The following is a 25,480-nucleotide window of genomic DNA, read 5'->3' on the forward strand; positions in this document are numbered from 1 at the left end:
CAAGATTTTGACTTTTATTGAGAACAAATTTGGCCTTTAAACTGCGGAACTACGGTATAAAAATAACATTTTTGTACAAACCAAACAAATAAAAGTTTGTAATAATCATAAGACATTAAAAATATTTTTAAAAAAAAATCTTACACTAATTATAAGTACAGTACAACATAAGGTGAATAATTATACTGCTCTTGTTTGACACTATTTGACCTGGGTCAACTCAAGCTGGGAATCGCATACTACTATTGAATACTCATGTATTACTGTTCTGTATCCTACCCTGCACACACCAACACACACATCAAATACATTTTCTATTTTGTATTAAACTCTGTCTATATGTACCCAAATATGGTAGTGATATGACATCATCATGTCCATATATAGGCACATCACATTTGTTTGTCACATAAAGTTTGATAGTGTAGACAGAGCTTTAGTGTATATTTCATTTGTTCACATGAATTAATAAGTACAGTACAGTATTAACATTTATAATTTACATATTTACATAGTGGAAACAGATAGATGCATAAAAAGTATATACTGTACTTAGACACAATGCAATAGCAGTATACTGGTAAAAGGACACAAGTATATTTAAGTCATAAATTAAATATATACATTAATGGCGCTGAACTAATTTCATAAGCTGGCAACAGGTATCAATCCCAATAGATGGCTTGTTTACTACTGTACACAATTGTGTATTTTGTCACAATCAAATATGGTTTTATGACAGACTGATTACAATATTTGACAGGGTATTTTCATTTTATTTTCGGAAACAAATAAATTAATATATAACACATAAATATCATATCATATTCACAGGATTAAAATTGTAATTTGGAAGAAAGAGAACTTTACGGCCTAGTAACACGATACAAAACAGTTTAAAACTGTATAACATAGTTGATTGAATCAATCTGCTTGGTTAAGACTAAAGCTTGAGAGTTGGATCACTTCGGTAATAAACCAAAAGGCAGTACTGTATAGTGTTACCTTAGCTTAACTTTTAACAAGATTTCTTAGCTAGCCAGCTGAACCCAAATACTAGGTACATTAGCAAGTTTTTCCAACATTAACCGTTTTCTAAAACTCAACATTATTATACAACTTATGATGGAATATTTACAGTTTAATAATTTGACCAATATGGATCCAAATATTGCTTTCTACATTATTTATACACAGACCACTACTTCATGCAAACTTCAACCTTGGCTATACTGTAGATATTACAACAGAGTTGTACAAATAGCAGCATACATACTGTAGTAGCAAATACAACAATGTAAGTCCAATAACACTAAGCACCACTTTGTAACACCACATAAGCACCAGCTAACTACTTGCCCCCAACACAGACTTAAGTCATTTGATAAGTGTGGTTTATCAACATATTTTGGTCTTTCATATTAACACACTCACACACTGTAATCTTTCAATTCCTTCACATTGGTGGTTGATGAATTTATAACACACATCAGGTATACACATTCAAATAGTGGTATCACCCTTCAATGCTACACACATTACTGTACTGTCAACCGGTGAGCAACCCTACCACATGGTGTAGCACTCAAAACCTGTTCAAAAGGAATTGTCTGTTTACATATTAAAAACACACTTGTTTGGTTGGTTGTCTAAATCTGCATTATTTGAGTGTATGCTTTTAATTTCTTCCATACCTCTTTTACTCTTATTCTTATACAGTATTAACCATTTGGTTGAGATGTTGTTACTCTTTCCTTCACTCTTTTTATTCAGCCATCAACTATTTTTCCATAGTACAGTGTCGGTCACTCTCTTATGTAATGCAGTAATTCCTCTCCATCCATCTTTGATTCCTCAGTTCCAGTTGGGTCAACTTACAGCTATTCTTGACCTTCCATCTTGCACTGTCCAATTCTTTCCATGGTTCTAGTTGTTCAAAAATGTTATTTCATCCATCATTTCATTCCTAAATATTGTTATTCCATTCAACATTGAATGGAATCACTCTTGCATCGCTTGCCTTACACAAGCAGCAAGCAGTTCTTCTATGACCTCACCATCAGTGTCTTCGTCGATGTTGATTTCCTGAAAAACAAAAACTTCATGTTAATAGTGCATTACAATAGTGCCTAGTGTTTTATAATAGTCAATACTGTATTTAAATAGTTTTGTGGCATCACTGATAATGTACACTGATAAGCATGAACTAAGTACCTCTTCATTTATAGACTTAAGTAGTTGTGCAACCATCCTCTGGAATGACTTTAGCCTTGTGGATGCTGTTTCTGCCATTTTCTTCTTCTCAAAAGCTTCATGTTGAAATGTACCAACCAACTACAATATAACATATAAAAAGACTTATTAATAGGGAGCTTATGTTCATTAGTTATCCGCTTAGTAGCGGATAACTCCTTGTAACTGTATGAAATCATCTTTTTCTGTATTATTAGTTATCCGCTTAGTAGCGGATAACTCCTTGTAACTGTATGAAATCATCTTTTTTTTTCACGTGAAATTGTGCACCTCCTATTGTGAATGACGTCAGAATTGCGCAACGTGATTTACGCGCGTTTTAACGAATTTCGCGTATTTAACATAGATCGAAAACCATATAGCAATTTAAATTGAAACTTAACAAAAGTTTAATTTATATCTTGCGCTAACGGACTGTAGGAAAAAAATGGTATGTTCCACACGAAGTTACGCGCGCACGGGCGTTTAAAATTTTAAAATGCGAAAAATCAATTTCTAATCAACTTTCTACGTGTTTCATGTCATTTTGAGCATGTCAAAAATTCCCACGCGCGCGTATATTTTTACTCGCACGGTGCGCACGTAGCGTTGAAAATAAAATTTTTTTGCGTGATTCATGTTTTTCCAGCCTTTTCTAGTAATTTTACCAACTTTTGAACAATTTTGACCTAAAATTACGTCATACGGGCACATCCAATTGGATAATTTACGTGCGTTTTTGATGAAAAAGTTCAAAAATTTGTCAAAATTCGTCAAAATTATGCCTTTTTTTAAACATTCATAGATTCTAAACTACGAGGTGAACTTTTTTTAGATTATATATTCTGGAAGTTGATGAGTTTTAGATATAGAATCATGCATTAATATGGCTAATCGGACATTATAAGTTCATCGTATGGCCACGCGAATATAAAATATAGGATTTTTATATCTTTCGTCATAGCGCATCACATTTAATAGAGCGCATCTCCACTTATCCGTTTTTTATTTTCACCCCGATTTTGATATTGTCTAGGTAAACGAACTATCTTTCGCATGAGTTAAAAATATTTTAATTTTTATGACGTCATCATGTCGAAAATTGTAAATAACGTGGGTGACTTATTTTCATCTTTACAGTAAATTTCAATCTGTTATAGCTCATCAGAATAAAAAGTGATAATCATGATTAAAACGTTTTCTGGAAGCTAAGGGATTGTAGATACGAATTCATGTAAACATTTTGCCAATCGGATGTTGTGACGTCATCATATGGCCAGTTGAATAAAAAAAGGCGTATTTTCATATTTTGCGTAATATTTCATCACATTTAAAAGGGCGCGCATCTATATTTCACGTATTCAAATTTCTTCTACTCACTAATATGTTGTTGCTGAGATAATATCCTTCCGAAATTGTTATTTTAGTGTTTCATTTTGATACCGTCGCCATGTTAAAAAATTGAATAAATGGCGGGTCCCGTAATTTCCCCTATTCTACACTGTATGTAATATGTATACAGATTATACTGTTTATACTGTACTATATGACACAAAATTGATAGAATTCAGCACTAACAACATATTATATTCTTCAGATCAGGTCATAATTCCATAATCTTTTTCTGTGTGCAAAATTCTAACGCATGACGTGCACGTGGCGTTTGTCGTGCGGATAACTAACTCGTCAAAGTGACGAGTTTCATGTCTAGTTTTCTTTGTGCTTGTGCAGGGATTCCAACAAAAAGGCAACTCAATAAATATTTATCAGGTAATGAATTGCATAAAGCCTGTAGCCAAGACTATACATACATCTCGTAATCCTTTCTCATAACTGTCAAAGAACTTCTCCAAATCAAATTCACCAACTTCTTCTAGTGACAATTTATTGATGTCATCTTTGCTCATCACCCAGTTTGGTGGCAAGAAATATCTTAAGCATTTCCTAAAATAAAATAGATTACCATATAAAATGAAATATATGGGTAAAATAATGCAATGCTTTAAGGCTAATTTACGCAGAAGAGCGATAGCTGTAAGCCGCATAGCTTGTCCCACATGGAATCTGTATCTATCCCAAGCGGAAACCGCCCATCCGCTTCGCGTTGTTTGTAAATAGTCACAAGGAATGACATAGATTCTATATTTTTATTCATGTTACCGCTTGTCTGTGTAAATTGGCCTTTAGAATGAAAATATATATAAACTACAGTATTTACAATTGTCGTTTGGATGGAAACATCAATGGCATGGACATCGATTACTGATTTGCTAATGCATTGGCATGAGAAAACCTACCTATAACTCTTAGAGATTGTATCAACCAGCGCAGCCTTAGCCACTAACTCATCTATCTCTTCCTTTGTGTAACCATGCTGTGCACCCGAAGCTGACGGGGTTGTAGTGGTAGCAGGAGACTCAGTAGTAGTGGTTGTGGCAGGCTGAGTTGTGGTCGCCATAGCTTCCTTTATAACTTCATCTTCCTTCATTTCAAAATCTTCTATCGTTTTTCTATCTTTTTTATCTTCTGTTGTTGACACTTCCATTGTTTCTTCAATTATTTGTTTTTGTTCTTCGTTTTCTTTCTTCTCAATTTCTTCTTTTCCAGATTTTAAAATTGGCGATACTTTGAATTTATCCTAGTAATAAGATTTTTTTTTATAATCATAGTAAGTAATACACAGAAAACATCAATAACAAAAAGATGGAGGTGAAGAAATGCAAGTTCATCACACAAAACAATGTTCAATAATTTAAATTAAAGTTTTACTATCTTACTAATTACATTTAAATTAAGTTATAAAAAAAAAACAAATGATTTCAAGACATACCTCTAAAATACGCAAATTTTTATCTGTTCTCTCATACCTGAAATAGTAAATTAAACATAATAATTAAGGCCATAACACTGAGATTTCAGAAAATGAATAATTGTCCGATTTATTTATTGATTGAAATAAAGAAAAGAGTCGTTACCATTTGTCAAATTTATCCTTAGGATGCTTGTCAAATTTCACCTTTACTTTGGATTTACTGGAATGTGTGATTCTCCCAGAATGCCACACACCATTTATGTTGGTCTCTACTTTGCATCCAATTTCTAATAAGATATAAAAAAACAAGTTTGCAAGTCTCCATAAATAGCCTCTCAAGAAAACTACTCATTTTTTTAAAAACTTGTTTGAACCTCCAGCCTACTTTTTTAAAGAAATTAAACCAAGAACTTACCCTCAGCCTCGTCATCATTGCTTGATACACAGGAAGAGTCCACTTCCTGTTCTTTTGTTGCCTTGATAGGATCTTTAGTGGTCTTCACAGCACGCTACACATAATAATAATAAATAATAATACTTTACTAATACTGAACTTCCATTTGCCATACACTATTTATTGGCCACGACCTTCCATATGAAATTGCATTAAAAGGTTAAAAAAATATTTTAAAATGATCTAAAACACAACAGGAAAAATATCAAATTTGCTTTATTTACCTGTTTTGGTTTTTCTTCTTTTTTCTTCTTGGGAGGTTCAATCTCTTCCTACCAAGTAAAAATTCATTAACATAAATTAATATAGGTATATTTAAATTAAATTTAATACGAAATATTATATAATATAGCATAAAAATATTTGTTCATAATTACATCACTACTGGATTCAGAACTTGATGATTCCTCTGATGTCTCAACCCGAGTCCTTTTCAAGGACTTAGTACTGGCCAAGATTGTTGCTGTTTTCTAAATTAAAAATAATGGAAAGTTGCAATTCTACAATTAATATTCTGCAACTAAAAATAATACTTTTGCAACTCAATACTAACTTGAATTTTTAAATACAACAATAGAAATACTTACTTTAGGTTGTGGTTTCATATCTAAAGATTTTCGTTTGGCAAGTTGTGCTTTTGATGGAACTGTCCTAGATGTGGTTGATGATTTTCTTTGATTAGTTGGCGTTGAGGGCAATGATCTTGACCTTGAGTACTCCACTGATTGGCCGCGTGAATTGCTTATTACTGGTGAGGCCTTTCCAACTGGTTTGGAAGATTGCTATACAAAAAAAGTTTGATCAAACACGATTTTAAATGGTTTACTTTACTTATCCAAGTACTATACTTTAATATGACCTATGACATTATGAATGTTACTTTAGTACTGGCACTAATCGTTTACTTTACTAGGTACTTTTTAAATTGACCTATGACATTACGAATGATACTTACTTTAGTACTGGCACTAATCATTTACTTTACAAGGTACTTAAATTGACCTATGACATTAAGAATGTTACTTACTTTAGTACTGGCACTAAATACTGAGTTAGCTTTACCAATAGGTTTGGAAACAGTAGCTGCTGCAGAAGACTGTTACAAAAACAAAACTTTGAATTATACATTATGAAATGCAGAAGATGGTAGAAAATCATGTTATTTGCTATCTTTTGTATTAGAATGTTTAACTGCCCTCCACTCCTCCCTTTTGTATTAGAATGTTTAACTGCCCTCCACTCCTCCCTTTTGTATTAGAATGTTTAACTGCCCTCCACTCCTCCCTTTTGTATTAGAATGTTTAACTGCTCTCCACTCCTCTCTCCACTCCTCCCTCCACTCCTCCCTCCACTCCTCCCTCTTGATCAGCCTATGTAAATGATACTATACCTTTTGTATCCTGCTTTCTTGATAACGTGGTGCAACTACTACAGTTGTGTCATCACTGTCTAAATCATGCCTTGATGTCACAGAACGAAATTTCTATACAAAAAAAAGTATTTTATGTATATTTTACTAATTATTATTATCAACTTATAAACTTACAGGCATAATCATAAAGAGAAAATCTAAAACATCCAGTGAAAATTGGAAAAATACAATTTTTGTGTACAAAATTAAAGCAGTAATTTACCTGCATACTATTGAGTTTTTCTTGTTTCTTTCTAATATCCTGCAAATAAAGATTAACAAAGTGTTCATACACACTGTGTTCAAACCTGAGGCAGATAAACAATAAAGATTAACAAAGTGTTCATACACACTGTGTTCAAACCTGAGGCAGATAAACAATAAAGATTAACAAAGTGTTCATACACACTGTGTTCAAACCTGAGGCAGATAAACATCATTTAAACACTCGGACTAAAAATCCTTAGTTTCACTATCTTAATGCACACACTCATATTCTGTATACTGTATATAAATATCTTTATTAATATTTCTAAGTTTGCAAGAAACCACAAAATGAAACATTCTTGAGCTGGGTTGTTGTATTCTACCTGTAACTGATTAATTAATTTGCATATTTGCCCCTGTATGTAAATGAACTACACACCTCGTTAAGTTTCTTCTTTTTTTCTTCTGCTGTTTTATTATCCTTCTTTAGAACGCCTATTGGAATGTTTACTTTCTGCTCAGCAGATGCACATCTAGAATAAAACAGAATTGTGAATAGGTTTAGTATGGTTACAACAACTAACTAGCTAGCTACAGTGGCTCTATTTACTGTTTAATAAGAACCCCACCTGTTATGAGTTGGATCAGGATTTTGAGTACAAGTCCAGTCTTCATCAAATTCTTTGTTGATGTTACTGCTTGAGAATTGTAATAGACGCCATTTCAGACAAGAATCTGAGGAGGAAAGAAAATAAAGCATAATAATGTCATATCAGGATAACCCTTTAAACTACAAAGTGGTCTTAAAACATTTAAAATATTACAATTGTGAAAAAAAGAAGAAATATTTATAAAGACACAAAAAGGAGGGAATGATTAATAAAGATAATATGAATTTGAAAATACTGTAGTGTCTGTGTACTTACCACACTGAAGCATGGTTTGGAGCTGCATTGCTCTCTTGCGTAAATACTTCGAATCATTTGAAGGCATGTCCTTCCAGTTGCTACTAATGTAACCAAAATCTTCCCAGTATTTTGTAACACCTTGAGAAGCTGGGAAAGAATGTGAATTTATATAAGTTGTCAAGCCAAGAAAGAAAGAAAATGAGTACTTCTAATGATTTTAAGGTGAACAGAATACCAACCAAAGCTCATTGTGCAATTGTTACGAAATTAAACAAAAGATTTTAAACTTTATCAATAATAACCTAAATTATTGTTTTCCTCTAAGTTCAAGAAGACATAATTGAGACTTTACCTATAGCTGTATCCCTCCAATACTGCACCATGTGTTCTCCCATTGCTTTCAGTAACAGTCTGTACTCTTTCCTATCTTCAAAATTCTGCTTATTATGAGTTGGTTCTAACACTAAGTAAGGTACATCTACATAGCCTAATACACCGCTACAGTTTCTGTTAAACCAAACCAGAATAGTTTTAAAAATTACATTTCCTTACACATTTATGGGTGATATGTAAGTGTATACAGGATTTATATATTACTGTGTAAACTGTTCATTGGATGTCTATGTTCTTGTTTTGTGTGAATCTAACCATGTTTATAGCTCCATGATCTAACGTTTACTCAGTTTATCTGGTTAAGCAAGTATACTTAATACACTAAGTACCGTACAGTGTGTTTTTTATTGACACAAGTAGTTCTGTAGCTTGTCTAATAGCATCCTATCTTTGTTTAACTACTCTTTCACAAGAACCTTCAAAGCAGTACATGTAAAATCATGGTTTGTCATGGTTTACTGTTACTGTTCCTATCTAAATATGTTGTGTGGTTATTAATGTTTATTTGCATTCAAATGTTCTTACACTCCTCCCTCCAGCTGTGGTCCAACTTTCTCATACATTTTAATTAATCTACTACAATTGTATATAAAGAGGCCATCATGTTTCCGGTTTTCAATGTTCATTCCATAAACAAAACTCAGAGTTTTTGGTTCTTTTAATGATTTTTGTTTTCTTGTAGCAATTTCTTTCTTTTGATTGGCTTCTTTACGTCTATCTGCTGCTTCATGTTGGGCCTTCCGTAACATTGCCTGAAATATTTAGAAAAAATTTATTTTTTAAATAATTTAGGTTAAATTGATTAGTTTAGATTTTTAATTATGGCTCTATTCAAGTTTTTATTTAAAAATGTAAATGAACTTAAGAAAGTAATTTTACCATTTTTTCTTTTCCATCAACATGTGCAATTTTCTTTTCAAGGTCTCTAGCGGTGCTTTCAGCTTCCCTCGCTCTTTCTTCACCTGCCAAAAAGAAATCCAAATAGTAGCTCAATAATTAACCAGGGGTTTTGTAGAAACTAAAAGCCTACTACTGTGTACCAGTGCTTGCCATGACTCATCACATGAAACTAGATAAACATAAATATCTTTTGTGTAGATTCTATTACTGTTTCTTTTGGTTTCTATTTTTCTATAGCAAAATATCCAAGATAAAATTTAAAAGACTTACACAATTTTGCTTCATTGACAGCTTTGGCCGTTTCAAGTTCAGACCTTGTTTTAAATCGAGTTGAAGTGTATTTGTATTTTCTGGAAATAAAGATAACTATCTTTAAAAACTATTTTTCAATAATATTGGAAAAATACATACAAAAGTCTTTAAAAGACAAGTGATACCAAGGATAACTGCTTCAAAAACTGTAACCACCGAGAAACATTTCGTAAATTATAATGTAAGAATCAGAACATTAGGTTAAGTTTAGTATTTTAAAAAGTCCCAAAGTCATTCCTATTTTAAGATATTGAATGCATCCTTTATGTTCTTGTTTTGAATAACTATAAATCAAATGTTTACTCAGTTAATGATCTACCATACCAGAATCTAAGAAAGTAAACTTTACACAATTTAAGTAAGTTACCTTGGTTTGTGTAGACAACTGGCAAGGTGCTTTGTTCGTACTTTCTTGTTTTGTAAGTATATCTTCATTTTTGGCTCTACATAAAGCACTGCTGCATAAGCTCTGAATGACCTTCTTTCTGGATAAACCCTTCAATTCATAAGTAGACACATTGGAAAATACAGTACATCACATCTATTTTAATTTCTGTAGTTTTTAGAATGATATTGTTGTATCCATCACCATACAATTACAATTACAGAGGATCTCTTTTGTCACAGTCTTTTAAAAAGTTTTAGTTGATTCTTTCACTAGCTTTTTCATTGAATATACAAACACAAATCAACCTGTGTAGGCATCAAAATACTTACCCATCATCATCAGTAGGTGTGTCTCCACCTCCCATCACAATATCTGTTGTATCAGTAGAGATGTCCAGTTCAGGATCACCATTGTCCAAAAGTTTCAAGTTGTATATTATGACTAGGGTTCCAGATCGACCTTTGATCTTACTAAACTGTTCAAACACTTCCTCCTCGGTCTTGAATGGTGAGTATTTTAGAATAAGATCCATTTCTATTCTGTGCTGTTTTAGAATTGTTAATTTATAGCAAATGATGAAATCAACTCTTTTTAAAAGTATACATTAGGAATGGATTAAAAAACAAGTTTTCAAGAGATTATTTGTGTTTATCCAAACCAATAGAGGTCTTTTCTATGAATTTTAACGAAATCTTTTTAATTGGAGGAAGAATTTTGCAATAAAAATATTAAGGAAACAAACCGACAAATATTTATAGCTCTAAAATAAAAATTCCGGATACAAGAATGAAATCACACAATGATTCACCTTTGACCTTGACAGCTTTGAAAGACATCAAAGTCAAATAATCTTTCCAACTGGTTAATATGGTAAAATAATCATTCAGAAGAAGCAGAGATAAGAAAATATATACTGTAGCCTATTTCCTCTTCCAAGTACTGTACTAATAAGAATATTCATACCATAATAAACTATACACAACAGTACTACAGTCTTTAAAGTAATTAAACTATTTAAACTCTGATGCCATTTATTCACCCTTTGGTCTAAAAGCATTTTTGAAGAATAGAATTTTTAAAGTACATTATTTATTCTTAATTTTATTATTATTGGTAACCATGGAGTAATGTTGCTAACAAAGAGAGTAATCTAAACCAAATCAATAGAGATAATATAAATGACACAAAAGGTCTAGTTTTTATCCAACCAATTGTGCATCATAATAAAAGATTCTCGTGATGATAGACAACCCCCTCATTGTTGTCTGAAATACAATACAACAATAGGAGAAAGCAAGGTTGTGTTGCAAGAACAACGTCCATTGTGAAAGTTTGAACTTTAGACTATAAGCACATCGTATTATTGTGTTCTTAAAAATTAAAATGGCAGGATATTGCAAAGAGTTTCGTTTTCAACTTGTTCCAATAACCTATAAACACGCTGTTTATAAATGTTACTTTGATTGACTGTGACTTAACTGAGAGTTTTGTTTATTAAGCTTGGTTCCTACTAATGACGCAACGCAACCTACGCGCAACGTAAGACAATGCCCTTCCAATAATTGTGTTGTCCCTACCTGCGTAAGATAAAACATGCGATGTTTGCAGCAGGGTCGCGTCGTCGGTTCCCACTTGTGATTGCGCAATACAGCACTTTGCGTTGATACGTCGTTGCATGCATTGCATCGCTAGTGGAAACCACGCTTTATGATTACGCAATACAGCACTTTGCATTGCGTCGCTAGTGGGAACCACGCTTTACTTACTTTTAGCTTTTCAGTGTGTGTCCTTGAAATCGTCTTCTTAGTTTTGACGTCAAATGACGGTAAGGGTACAATGACCTCGTCAATTTTTTCTTGTTCGTGAAATGTTCTTGATAAGAACAAGCAGGTCATCGTGTCGGCCTTCTTTGTGAACAAGATAAAGTCTTTTCCTATTCTCATGGACCCGCTGTAAATAATAAGGAAACTTGTTCTTTAAAATCAATTATACTGACGTGCACTGCGACAAAGGATCGGAAATATTCGGCTTTATATATTATAAAATCGCGCGTAACTTACGCTGCGCGTCTAACATTATTACAGTACTAGGCCTAGTTACTACAACATTCTATTCTATCAGTAAAATGCTTTGATAGTTAATATCAATTATTTCCGTTCGTGTATTTTTTTTTAAGCTGATCTAACAGCGACTGACTAACTTACGATTTTAATCCATTTCCATATTGACCAATTGAGAACAGATCAGAGTTACGTTTAGTGGACTTTCCAAATTGGATAACATTTGCAGCTTCCTCTGAGAAGAAAAACAACAATCAACGCCGGATTTAAGCACTTTTCTTCTGCTTGAACCTGCTTCTGTCATGGTAATTACTCCATGCTCCAACTAAGGCTTATCATATATTTGTTATATTATAGGGTGATCCAGGGGCGTTCATGTCCTGTTTATTGTTATTGCGTGTCGTTTAGTCGACCTGGTACAGTAGGGACCTACTGCTGCAGCAGATAATTTGTTTAAATCTATTTTTCTATGTAACAATCTTCCCTTCCAAAACCGAGGATCCGCCTCATTTATTGCATCGAATAGCCTACAATTTATTTTCTTAAATATTTATCATTCATTCATGAGTTATTTTTACAAAGATTTCCCGGTTTCTATATTATAAAAATACGAATGTATTTTGCTGTATGACTTCCTGCTGCAACAAAACATTATATATTTCTAATACAACAAAGAAGCCTAATTATATTACAATATTCATCGAGTATATATTTATATATCGAGTCATGAACGACTCACTAGTGACACGTGTATTATCTAAGGTAGGCTAATTCCACGTGGAGCTAGCTGGAAGAAGAATACGTGTCACGTCACGAATGCACGCACAACTTACCTGGGTTCATACCAATGCCGTCGTCAAGGAAACAAAGCATATAACCGCCACGAAGATCTTCGTTTTGAACTGCCAATGAATAAATTAATACAATGTTTAGGTCACGTGTATTGACCCACGTATGAACATTTATTGCAATATCTATATGTAAGTCGCCACTGAGCAAAACAAAGACAAATGTTACATCGGGATTAATAAACTTATTCTCGATCTTCAAACAAGAGCATCTTCATCAGGTTTAAATTAATTGACGTAATTAATATTTAAACGAGTTGCAGTAAACGCGCTTAGCATGCGTATATTTAACGGAATGGGTAATGATTATTAGACGGCCTGTGGGTCCCACTCTGGTCATACAGGATTTGGGGCTCAGGAGAAACTATGACAGAACGTACAAGATTTATTATGTAGGAGAATTTATTTATTTCCTCTGTATCCCTAGGCTTACTTATGTGCCATTTCTGCTAGAAGGAAAACTGAATTAAATAAATTAATCAACCACGATACAACACATAAAACAAGCATACTGCATTATTATTAGTAAATGCCCTAAAGACATACACGTTTGTACTATCTTGCTTTATCGGGAAAATACCGCCGTTAGTCTCTCGTAATACACATCAGTATTTTATTACACTGCGTATTTTTTTGCTAACTAATCATGTTTACCAAATCGACAACACAAATTATTTTTTTGTCGGTTTATATCAGATCAGTTCCTGTTGTAATAATTACGTACACGTGACATGTTATTCTACTGCGTATGCCTGCCTTGTTTACACAGCATGTACGAAGACGTAAGCGCAACGCAAATATTCACGCGATGAGTCTCGTCGTGATTGGTCAAATTACTTAGGTTGGCCTCGCATGCTTGCGTTGCGGCCTCGTAGGAACTATAACACTTGGTTCCAACTAGAGACGCAACACAAGGATGATGGATTATTCGAACATTGGTCAACAAGCTTGCGTTGCGTTTACGTCATTGCGTTACGTCCTAGTGGAAAGCAACTTGTAATACATTTTCCGTTCCTAATGTACATCTACATTTGAGATATTGCGCTAGTGACGGTTATTTATTATCAACCATTTCATTCTCACAATCCATAGGTCATTATAAGAAATATATATTCTTGTTTTGATCAATCTGTTCTTCCTATAGAATATCAGATTTTACATGACATGAAAAGTTGGTAAAGAGTTCATCGCTATCGAACGCACGCTATCAATTTCATCTTCTTCAATTTCATCATCAGAATCATCAAATGCCTCACTTGCCGGTCATTTATGAATTCTACATACAACTGGTTACTTTTCGACTTCTGGTGCCATAATGCGATACAATATGCAAAATTCTCCAAAAATTTCATCTGGTTTCAAGTGAATATTTAAAAATAAATGTTAACTTTTTTGATAGCAAGTAAGTAAGTACTGTACTTGGTAACTGGTTTATCAAAAAAGTTAACATTTATTTTTAAATATGCAAAATCAGCATAAAATACGCATGTGATCGTGCATTTACCAATAACAAACCATCGGACACTATGAACTCCTAACACAATTCTATTCACGATGCTGTAGGCTGTACTGTGGATATTTCTTTGATCGGGCCACTAATCTACTCCATGGTTCATTTATTTTCAAAGACTGCATGAAAATTATCAACCAACCTTGCCAACATTTCTGGGGCTTTTTTTTCATAACAAAAGAAGACTCAGACAGGAATGTGTTCAATCACAGAGAAATATACTACGTCATTGTGCAATGCTGTTGCTGCTTGTACAGTACTGCAAATGTTTTTTTAAATATATTTTCCACGTTAAATAATAACGTTTACCTACGAAACACGGGCTTGTACAAAGTTTAATACAGTACCGGGCGGTACACATCCTAAGTAATTACTAAGTAATGAATTCCAGATGAGGTTCATTGGGTCCACATTGAACGTAATCCACTGTATTCATTTTCTTTAGATCTTGCTATTGTAGGCCTAATGTATGCCGAGTTTTCTAATCAGTTCCTCATTCTTGACCTCTGCCATTTGCTCGATCCAATAGCTAAATCAATTCTTGTAAGTTAGTCAATCTCGGCGCTTGTGTTCACTCAGGCCTACGCCTATGATCAGTAGGCATATAGTATGTCTATGATCAGTAGGCCTACGCCTGTGAAAAAGGGACTACTATTTTGTATGTTTATTTCCAACATTAATACAGTACAACATAAAAAAGTCAAAGGGTTTTTTTTTCGTTTTTTTTGTGAACATTGCGAAATGAAACAGTCAGTTATTACAACACGTAAGCTTAACTACTCCCAAAGAACTTAATTTCAGTAGGGGCCCTACTAACCAAAAAGTATTTCAGAGGTTTACGATTGGTTTTTGCATAACCTCGTAATCATCAATCTTATCTTGTTGACGAGCGTATTTATATTACACCAGTATGTTTATTTTTAAATATTACAATGCAATGTTCGTACAGTGCAAATTAACTGATCTCCGTCGCCTATTTGTTCATGTTGTATAATTCCTTATCAACGTTATGTGCTTGCCCTTTTTTTCTGATTGCATTAAAAAGAGTCAGTTTCGTACATTATTAGCTTTACATAAATCATGAATGATTCCACCGAACTTATGAGTTAAAATAACTATAGTGAGGCATTTAATGAGGCAAACTGCCTTAAAATGTGACATGTTTCGAGAAACTATTCTCATCATCAGAACAGAAAACAACGCCTAGAGTACTTATATACCAATAGAACAGGTATTAGCTTACTTTTTAAATACAGTACTTACCAGTAAAGATATCCATGCATGTTGCTCCAGCATCTCTGTTGAAAAATACATGTTATCGTCACTTTTATTTCTGTAAATCCACATTGTAGGCCTACTAATCTAATACATAAACAAGTACTACAGCCTAATAATACAGTACATTCGGTTCATTTTCTAAACAACGCAAGTCATGTTAATTATTTTACTTTTTTTTTAAGTAACCAATAACTTTACCTGGAGTTATCTAACATTTCTGCAAGTGCACCAAACAGAAACTCATGAGTGGTTCTAGAAAATAAAACATGTTGTTAAGAAGTCGGAATTTCTTGGTTTCCGATTTTTATGATATACAGTATAAGGAAATAACATCGTAATAACTTGACCCTAACCAAGTATGTAAAATAAGAACTTATGAAATTAAACTAAACCATGTGGCGGTGGACGTAGAGGCGCTTACAAATTACACAGGATTTTAGCAGTGGTAGTGGGCGTTTATAGAAGTATACGGTACTGTATACAGAGTTATAATTTATCAAAAAGTTTGTGTGGTCAAACGTCTTGTATTCAGGGAAAGGAATGGCGTTTACGATCGCGCATGTAGGCGGTACGGTATTGAACCGTATACGCTACAATAAGATACTAAATTATGGGCAATAAGAGGTATAAAACACAATGTGTAAACTGTAGTCAGACATAACAGTTTTATCAACACATATCTACACCAAAACGTGTTTGTACAATGCATGTCTAAATATCCAAGCAGGGTTAAAGTTAAGTTGCCTCGTGATTATCGATCATGCTGAAAGAACTGACCGTAAAAATAATCAAACCAGTGTAAAAGAGTGCAAAGTACAAAAGTAAACAAACTATTGTATGAGGGCATGGAGATTAGCTTTCCATGGTTTGGAGATTGTGGCCATACAGTATTTATACACCATGTATGAACAGTATTCTATCCATTATGCAGTACTTTACATTACTTAGTAAATTCTTGTATTTGACATACAGTTCTACAATGCCTGTTTCACAATTACACTATCTAATTATTCTGTCATGCATGGCAACTATCTCAAATGTCAGAGCACATTCACTCATAAAAAAACATTTTTTAGAAGTAATTACAGGCCTAAATTACTAGACCTGGGTTGAAATATTAATAGGTTAAATAGTCTGTAGACCTATATGCTATAGGATTTCTATCCACGAGTCCAGATTTACGATTTCTTCTGCTTTGAAAAATGAAAGCACAATTCTTTACGCCATACCTTAATAAATATTATTAAGTTTATTTATATCAAGTCAATGGTGTGTGCACAGTTTAAAATAAACGAGAATAAAGCCGGCCTAACAATGCATGACCCCCCCCCCCCCCCATTACACAGTGTACAATAAAACTAAAAGCCTACAAGTAACAATATACAACTACTACAGCAGGATGTTATGAAACCCCGTATGAAGTTTTTCTTTTGCCTTACGAATTCGTATGAAGGTATTCAAAACTAAGTTGTGCTCGACTCAGTCCCTGGTAAGCCGCCATCTTTATCTGATCATGCCCCAACAATAATAAATTAAAACCGACGTTGTGGAATGCGTATGTTTGAGTATGAGTTGAAGCACTAAAGTCTACGCAAGTTTCGTTTTCTCCTCACTGGCCTCGATGTTAAATCAGTCGACATCAGAAAAAAATGTGGTCATGCACAAATTTATAATCCAACCGATACGAGTTTACTGATGACAGTGAATGATGCCAACCAAAATTATCACTTGTAAATTGTAGTAGGATATCCTAGCGAAATCAGGCAGTTTTCAGATTTGATTTCAGGAATACAAGCCTAATTTCAAATAGACATTTTATATGCATGACGTCAAATTAGAAAAACAACCATCGCCTTCTTCTCTCTCTCGCACACACGACGACCAACCAACAAAATGAACGAATAAACAACCAAAAAGCATGCTTATGATGAATGTGCCCGGCAATGGACGACCTGAAAGTATCATCGAATGCGCTATTAGTAAATAGTTCCTACCATTACAGGGCTGTATTCAATATTCCTTAAAATATATAAACAATTTAAATTTACTATTTATTCCACAATTGTTTGCGTATACTACTTGTATATGTAATTTGTTTGTAAGGAATATTAACACAGTTTTCTAGCTATGTACGCGTATTAATACAATTTGTAAATTGATGTGTCAAAGGTCATTCGCTAAGGTTGTTTTTGATGAGGATATCATGGGGAAGAAAGAGAGAGACTATTGTTTCTCTTCCAACTTGCTGTGCGGTATAAAGTACATTACCAAATGACTTTTATGGTTGATTTCTTTCACATCTGTTAAATTTAAGACCAAGATAACTGACAAGCTAAGATTATAGCAATTTGATGTACCTACCAAACTCCATAAGCGCAGCCAGCTGGAATTCATGGATGGTCCTGACCTGGATTGAATAGAACATTGATCGAGTACAACTTGTTACTTGCATAACAAATTAAAGAAGCAGCTAGGCCTAGCTACTAGGCTTGCTCACATCATGTCTAGCCTCCTCGGTAATGCGAAGTAGGCCATATAGGGATTGCCGGCCATATAGGGATTGCCGGGCCTAGTACGTTTCCGTAGTAGGAGTGACATGTTTTTATTAGATACTTACTGTACTGTACTGTACTACACACACAGTACAGTATTAATTTTAACAACAGTCTGGCTCTACTAATACTATACTAAGCCATTATGGTGTCTACCTTTGTCTAGGCCTATATGGGCAAGCTTTGTTTATTTTTATAAATTTTCAAGCCAGCCATGTATGTTTAGAAAAGAATGGCATCCCTGCTGTGTCAATTTCCCGATGTTTTAAGAGCGGATCACATTCATCAATCAGGTGTTCAACCCCGGTGTTTTGGACTCGAAGTTTGAGTTTTAATTCACACTAGTAGGGCCTTGGTGTGTATAAACTATGGCATATATGGTATTTGGCTATGATGTAGGAGGTGCGAAAGTGCATTTTGTTACTGTAACTTAATATGACCTACCCATTGAAAATACTACATTCCCCTTCTCTACCACCACCCACTATCTAGGGGAGCACTATTATTAAATAATATCTTGGTGCTTCCCTTAAAGGCCTGCTGCTCAAAAGAAATGAGAAGATATAGTGATGTCAGCCAGAGTGATCAGGTACAGTGGTGTAATGCTTGGCAAGATACCCCTGGTTTGAAAGCACTCTCGAGGTTTCTGTGTCTTACTACCTGTATTATTAATTCTATTCACACGATCAGTTTCATTGACAATGGGACCCAATTAGTAAGTAAAGTATATGGGTGAGGAAGGGAATCAAAATCGAGTTTACAAATATGGAGGACAACATTGAAATATATTATGGTGTGGGAGTTTGAAAAATGTTTTGATACAGATCATCAATACCACACTCTCAATTGATAATCTAGCTGCATTGTCATATAAGCCCCTTCTCTCCCACCCCCCCCCCCCCAAAATACAGAATGATTGTTATTAACACGTCGTGTTATAATTACAGTGTATACGAAATTGTTTTATTATTGCATATAGTGCGACTAATGGATACAAAGGCACATTCATTAGTATACATGTTTGCAGTTTTTTTTCTGCTATACTAGCTGCATTACAAAGTGTACAGTACTATACTGTATAGTAAATTCCAAATTCCATCTCGACGCTCATTGCCTACTGCTTATATTTGGTTCCCACTAGTGACGCAATGCAAGGATTTGTTATGCGTTCTTTCGTTGTCTAGCGGGAACCAAGCATTAAAGTGGATCAATTAAAGTATGTTTAAATTAATACTGTAGTATCTCGCACTATTTTCACCAATGGCTTTCATTGTAGCCAAGAATCCCTAAAATATTCCTGTATATACACACCAACAATATTCTTAAATAGTAATACATCTTATATGTTTCTTCTTGTAGTAATAATTCTTCTCATAATATAATTTTTAACATAAAAAAACAATAATTGGAAACAATAATTACAAAATATACAATTGCACATCAATTGTTTGGTACAATGACACTGTACAAGTAATTATTGAAGTTTGATGTAACAGTGTCCAGGCCGCGCGTCCAGGCCAACCAATTGAGTTTGTTAGTGAAAATACAGGTACAGTATTTGGTATACAGAAGTACTGTTAAAAACATCAGGCTTACTTGAATGGGTTAGGGTCTTCATCAACACCAGGCTTACTTGAATGGGTTAGGGTCTTCATCAGCAAAATATTTTGTAAGCAACAGTTTGGGCTAGCATGATGGTATAGCCTGATTACAATCCATTTAAATCTCATGAATAATAAGTGTCGATGTTGTTATAATGGTATTTCCACATTTTCCGGCTGATAAAGGAAATACAAAATTAAACCATTGTACTGTGAAGTTTCTAAATAAATAGCCTTACTTCCTTAACATTAAATTGTCCATAACCTGTATTTACATTACAAACTGTATACTGTACTATATTTCTGCTTCAAATACAAACAATATGCACATTGTCAAAATGCTATGTTTGTTTGGCTTTGCACAAGTTTGCATGGAACTAAACATAAGTTTATAATGCTGATTCACTCAAGGTTGTTAGTATACCTTGCACATTACTTGACTTACACTATTGTAATTCTGTTATTACAATAATAGTTATACTCATTCATATCAAAATATGTTTGATCACAGTTGAAACAATCTGTGTTGGTAATCCACCTTCATACCCTGCTAAGTCCATTCTTATGGTGTTACCAGTTAAGAGTGAATTCACTCTTCCCTACTGTCAGTTAATAGTGAATTCACTCTTTCCTGCTGTCAGTTAAGAGTGAATTCACTCTTTCCTGGTGTTACTGATAGCAAGTGCAGGAGCTGGTTCAAGTTATTTGTGAAGAGCCTGGAAAAAAAAATTGTTTAAATGGCAAAATTAAGTGTGGGTTAAGACTCATTTCTTACTTGCTAAAGATCACTGCACTAAAAAATTATAATTTTTAATAATTCATATACACACTCCTATTAATATTTATTTACATCTTGTTATAATATCCTTACTTTTTTTTCTGCTGTACTTCCAACAATGACCCGTGTTTTTGATGGTTTTCTTTTGAACATGGCATAACAAAAGCATGTAATTATCATAACAAACAAGAAATAACTTGTGTGCATCAGGTGTAGGTTAATAAGAGATCGTTCAGCCTGAGGGAAAAAAGAAGTGTGCATTGGGGTGTAAATGTTGGAGTAACTGTACAGTAAAATATCAACAAGCAGTGATGTAGCCACAAGAAATATAGTGGTTCGGTTTTTGCAAGAAAAGGGAACAATCTCTATTCAAACCACCGGGTTGCCAAAGGCCTCTGTGAAAAGTGGTCAGGTTGAAACCTTACCAACTGTACAGATGGCTATGCCCCTGTCAATTAAATTCTTGCATATATTCTATTTGTCCCCTTAGTAGCTACATCATTTTTATCTTGCTCTTATTTCATTTGGTCTAGATGTAATAATACTGCATTTTGTAACATTTACAACTATGTTACTGTAATTATTCATTTTTAAACTTTTTGAATAGTAATGTATATAATATTTAAATGCAATGATTTTAAATTGTTGTATAATTGTATTGTTTAATTCTTCATATCATGTACATATTGCAATGTATAATTACCGTAATAGCTAAATAAATCGATCCTTTTTTCTTTTTTTCAAGATGTTCTTACCATTGTATTATTACTGTACCATCATTATTATTACCATTATTATTGAATAAATGTTATTGAACTTAAACTTAATCCTAAAGCACTTACTGAACTGAGCATTACTGTAAGCCTAGGGTCAAACTTGTGTTCACCATATATGACTGCACCATTATCACACATGTCACCAGGGGCTTCAGTTCTTGATGATAAGCCAGCTATATAATAGTCTCTTTGCGATTCTGTGATATTGCATGATGGTGGAGCTCTGTAATGAAGACAATAGAACTTTTAATTGCATGATGCTATGCTAAATAGTACAAAGCAACAGGCTTTAAATCTTTGCGATTCTGTGATATTACATGATGGTGGAGCTCTGTAATGAAGACAATATAACTTTTAATTGCATGATGCTATGCTAAATAGTACAAAGCAACAGGCTTTAAATCTTTGTGATTCTGTGATATTACATGATGGTGGAGCTCTGTAATGAAGACAATAGAACTTTTAATTGCATGATGCTATGCTAAATAGTACAAAGCAACAGGCTTTAAATCTCTGTGATTCTGTAATATTACATGATGGTGGAGCTCTGTAATGAAGACAATAGAACTTTTAATTGCATGATGCTATGCTAAATAGTACAAAGCAACAGGCTTTAAATCTTTGTGATTCTGTGATATTACATGATGGTGGAGCTCTGTAATGAAGACAATAGAACTTTTAATTGCATGATGCTATGCTAAATAGTACAAAGCAACAGGCTTTAAATCTTTGCGATTCTGTGATATTACATGATGGTGGAGCTCTGTAATGAAGACAATAGAACTTTTAATTGCATGATGCTATGCTAAATAGTACAAAGCAACAGGCTTTAAATCTTTGTGATTCTGTGATATTACATGATGGTGGAGCTCTGTAATGAAGACAATAGAACTTTTAATTGCATGATGCTATGCTAAATAGTACAAAGCAACAGGCTTTAAATCTTTGCGATTCTGTGATATTACATGATGGTGGAGCTCTGTAATGAAGACAATAGAACTTTTAATTGCATGATGCTATGCTAAATAGTACAAAGCAACAGGCTTTAAATCTTTGCGATTCTGTGATATTACATGATGGTGGAGCTCTGTAATGAAGACAATAGAACTTTTAATTGCATGATGCTATGCTAAATAGTACAAAGCAACAGGCTTTAAATCTTTGCGATTCTGTGATATTACATGATGGTGGAGCTCTGTAATGAAGACAATAGAACTTTTAATTGCATGATGCTATGCTAAATAGTACAAAGCAACGGGCTTTAAATCTTTGTGATTCTGTGATATTACATGATGGTGGAGCTCTGTAATGAAGACAATAGAACTTTTAATTGCATGATGCTATGCTAAATAGTACAAAGCAACAGGCTTTAAATCTTTGCGATTCTGTGATATTGCATGATGATGGAGCTCTGTAATGAAGACAATAGAACTTTTAATTGCATGATGCTATGCTAAATAGTACAAAGCCATGGCATTCTCTTACCTTCTTGTTGGAAAAACACTTTTGACAGCAAAAAACGTGACACAGGATCTGAGGACAATCTTATCACAGAGGTTAGCTTTCTTGCATGTACGTAAACCAACTGGCTCAGGTAATTCAAAATGGAAATATACCACTTCACTTTCTGCATCTTTACCTACAATTAACAAATTGGTTTTCTAGTAAACTAATTGGAGCACCAGAGATAAGGAGCTGAGCTGAATATAACATTGGCCATTATTAAAGTCTGCTGTATTTAGTCTAAAATCAATCGTACAAATTGAAACACAGCAATTATGTACTATCCTATCTATGTGCAATGAATAGAAACAATAATGAAAATAATTCTTGCAATTTTGTTTTTGAATATGCCATTTTAATGTTACATATATTAGTTACCCACCTTGACCAAAATTTGGATCGAACAAAAATTGATTTACCTGTACCTGAAAAAACTGTAATTTAAAGCACGAAATAGTCAAATTGGAATTTTGGTTGAATGTACTGTAACTATTTGTTTTGTCATTTTATAGATGAAAAGATTATTTTACCAATTTTTTTGTCGACAGGGGTGATTAAACTTTATTAACACTACAAAATCAAAGTCTGATTTAATTAAACTTCATTTTTCATGTTTTTTGGGGACGATACATCTTTAATACTTTAATAACATAATCAGGGCAATAGCCACCAGTACGGTTGCTAAGGCTTCAACCTGACCACTTTTTGACAGAGGCCTTTTTACAAAGATGTTTCCCTTGCAAAACCTGAACCACTTTATTTCTTGTGGCTACATCACTGATAATTGAACACAGTATTGAACATTAAAATTACCTAAAACACCAAGCTGAGAAGCAAACATCTTTCCCCTGAAAAAGGTAACATTCTGCAGACTGTTGATCATTTTCTCAGTTGGTTCAATGACCAGTGACACACCCATTGAATAGTTATGCAGTTTGGTGTCATACTCAAGTATGTTAAGTTGGTCTGCACCTTGACTAAGCAACGAGTCTGTTACATTGCCGGTGGTTGAAATTATGTATGGATGCGGTATTGACGTTGATGTATTTCTGTCTATACAAAAGTCATTCTCAGAAAAACTTAGTAAAAAGCTATTCCAGTCCTAGAGTAGAAATGTAATGGAGTTAAATAATTGGAGAGACAGAAAGCAGACAAACAAAAACAAAACATGAAATAAAAAATCTTTCTTGTAAACAGGCTAAGTTAATTTAGCCTGGGCCAAAATCATAAAAAAAGAAACAAATTTTGTGTAGCTAAGAATAGTTATTTTCAAATGGCAAAGTAATTTAAATGACAACAACCTGAGAAACATCATAATCCTGGACTTCATGTTGCTTAACATACAATGCTAATGACATCATAACAATCACAAACGAGATCAGACAGCCAACAAAGACGACAACGGGTGGCTTGCTGACTGCATGGCTCTTGAAATTGTCAACTATAAACACCTTCATGACCTGAAAAAACATTTATAATTTTCATTGCATACTCATCATGGAGATAAATAATAAAACACACCTGAAAATAAAATAGGCTGGATTCTTATCTTATTCTTTTTATTGCCATGCCATATTCATATTGATAGGAAATAGACAAAAATACATATATTCTACTATCACTTTTACTTTTAGTTTACATTTTCTGACAGTGTCGGACTGTAATTAAAATGTATTTACATTTTTTGATACATTGACAGTGTCAGACTGTAAATAAATGTAGGCCCTATTTACATTTTCTGACAGTTACTGTAAATGTAAACTAAAACTAATGTTAAAGTTATAATGCCTAGTAGGCCTACCCTGCTATTATTGTCTACTAACTAGGCCTACTCAGTACTACTTATTTTTATACTAGTACTAGCCCTACTACTAGCCTAGCCTATATATGATGTAGGACTGTCTAGTACAGAGTACTGGTCGTCGACGTCTACTAACTAGGCCTAGGCCTACTCAGTACTACTTATACTAGGCTAGTACTAGCCTATATGTAGAACTGTCTAGTACAGAGTACTCGTCGTCGACGTCTACTAACTAGGCCTCCTACTCAGTACTACTTATACTAGTACTACTACTAGCCTAGCCTATATGTAGGACTGTCTAGTACAGACAGAGTACTCGTCGTCGACGTCGGGGCTAGCAGCTAGGCCTAGGTCTCTATGCATACGATACATGTAACAACATACCGTACACTGTATTTTTAATTCAATAATTCAGTGACAAACATGTTTACCTTGACAATTTATACTTGTGATCCTCAATATCTACATAACGTATAGACCCTGCTTTTAATTACGTCCTATTCGTCTTTTTTTTATCCATGAAATCACCAGTTTGAGATAAAAAAGAATGGAAGAACCAACATTTTTTGATGATACGTGGTGTTGGTTGTTCGTCGTGTGTCGATCGCGATTACCTTTCTATTCAACCTCGTATCGTGGATGGCGCTCTCTATATTAAACCTGTTTTTTAGGACAATACAAATGTTTATGAGTGCAATATTACCAATAATTTCATGAGGTGAAAGAAAAAAAGGTTATGAATGTTCCAATGTCAGT

At 33.8% G+C, this 25,480-nt stretch overlaps 2 protein-coding genes and 1 long non-coding RNA gene across 4 annotated transcripts; 1 reads left to right on the forward strand and 2 right to left on the reverse strand.

Annotated features, from left to right (window-relative positions):
* Nucleotides 1–17,587, reverse strand: LOC140044409 (ATPase MORC2A-like). Of its 2 annotated transcripts, XM_072088900.1 has the most exons (28): nt 17,153–17,587; nt 15,912–15,965; nt 15,699–15,733; nt 12,911–12,979; nt 12,222–12,312; nt 11,784–11,967; nt 10,347–10,561; nt 9,997–10,125; nt 9,588–9,667; nt 9,297–9,379; nt 8,943–9,169; nt 8,377–8,531; nt 8,043–8,171; nt 7,746–7,851; nt 7,556–7,649; nt 7,133–7,171; nt 6,889–6,981; nt 6,526–6,594; nt 6,086–6,280; nt 5,876–5,968; nt 5,723–5,770; nt 5,460–5,553; nt 5,208–5,331; nt 5,063–5,099; nt 4,530–4,870; nt 4,044–4,176; nt 2,215–2,334; nt 1–2,085 (listed from the first exon to the last, which is right to left on the reverse strand). In XM_072088900.1, exons 1-28 carry the CDS (start codon nt 17,212–17,214, stop codon nt 2,002–2,004), a joined length of 3,183 nt encoding a protein of 1,060 aa, XP_071945001.1. In that variant the 5' UTR covers nt 17,215–17,587; the 3' UTR covers nt 1–2,001. The 2 variants fall into 2 exon arrangements, with proteins under 2 accessions (XP_071945001.1, XP_071945002.1); XM_072088901.1 differs by lacking the exons at nt 11,784–11,967; nt 12,222–12,312; nt 12,911–12,979; ... (1 more) ...; nt 15,912–15,965; nt 17,153–17,587 and adding an exon at nt 10,826–10,968.
* A 2,192-nt stretch (nt 17,588–19,779) lies between these two features.
* LOC140044412 (uncharacterized) lies at nt 19,780–20,154 on the forward strand. Its single transcript, XR_011844455.1, has 2 exons — nt 19,780–19,855; nt 19,893–20,154. It is a non-coding gene; the product is annotated as an uncharacterized lncRNA (long non-coding RNA).
* Nucleotides 20,155–20,405: 251 nt separating this feature from the next.
* On the reverse strand, nt 20,406–25,315 carry LOC140044411 (transmembrane protein 248-like). Its single transcript, XM_072088903.1, has 7 exons — nt 25,156–25,315; nt 24,225–24,383; nt 23,737–24,025; nt 22,906–23,059; nt 21,487–21,643; nt 20,738–20,881; nt 20,406–20,582 (listed from the first exon to the last, which is right to left on the reverse strand). The coding sequence occupies exons 2-7, from the start codon at nt 24,378–24,380 to the stop codon at nt 20,568–20,570; spliced, it is 915 nt and encodes a 304-aa protein (XP_071945004.1). The 5' UTR covers nt 24,381–24,383; nt 25,156–25,315; the 3' UTR covers nt 20,406–20,567.
* Nucleotides 25,316–25,480: the final 165 nt, after the last annotated feature.

The sequence above is a fragment of the Antedon mediterranea genome, chromosome 3, assembly GCF_964355755.1.
Source record: "Antedon mediterranea chromosome 3, ecAntMedi1.1, whole genome shotgun sequence".
In the NCBI taxonomy this organism is placed as follows: Eukaryota; Metazoa; Echinodermata; class Crinoidea; order Comatulida; family Antedonidae; genus Antedon; species Antedon mediterranea.

Coding starts and splice junctions, on each gene's coding strand:
- LOC140044411 (XM_072088903.1), bottom strand. CDS start 24,380: ATGAAGGTGTTTATAGTTGACAATTTCAAGAGCCATGCAGTCAGCAAG. Junction 23,060..23,736: donor TTCTCAGCTTGGTGTTTTAG/GTAATTTTAATG, acceptor TGTTAATTGTAG/GTAAAGATGCAGAAAGTGAA. Junction 21,644..22,905: donor AGTGTTTTTCCAACAAGAAG/GTAAGAGAATGC, acceptor TCTTCATTACAG/AGCTCCACCATCATGCAATA.
- LOC140044409 (XM_072088900.1), bottom strand. CDS start 17,214: ATGGCGGCTTACCAGGGACTGAGTCGAGCACAACTTAGTTTTGAATAC. Junction 8,172..8,376: donor TTGGAGGGATACAGCTATAG/GTAAAGTCTCAA, acceptor ATTCTTTCCCAG/CTTCTCAAGGTGTTACAAAA. Junction 5,554..5,722: donor AAGAAGAAAAACCAAAACAG/GTAAATAAAGCA, acceptor TATTATGTGTAG/CGTGCTGTGAAGACCACTAA.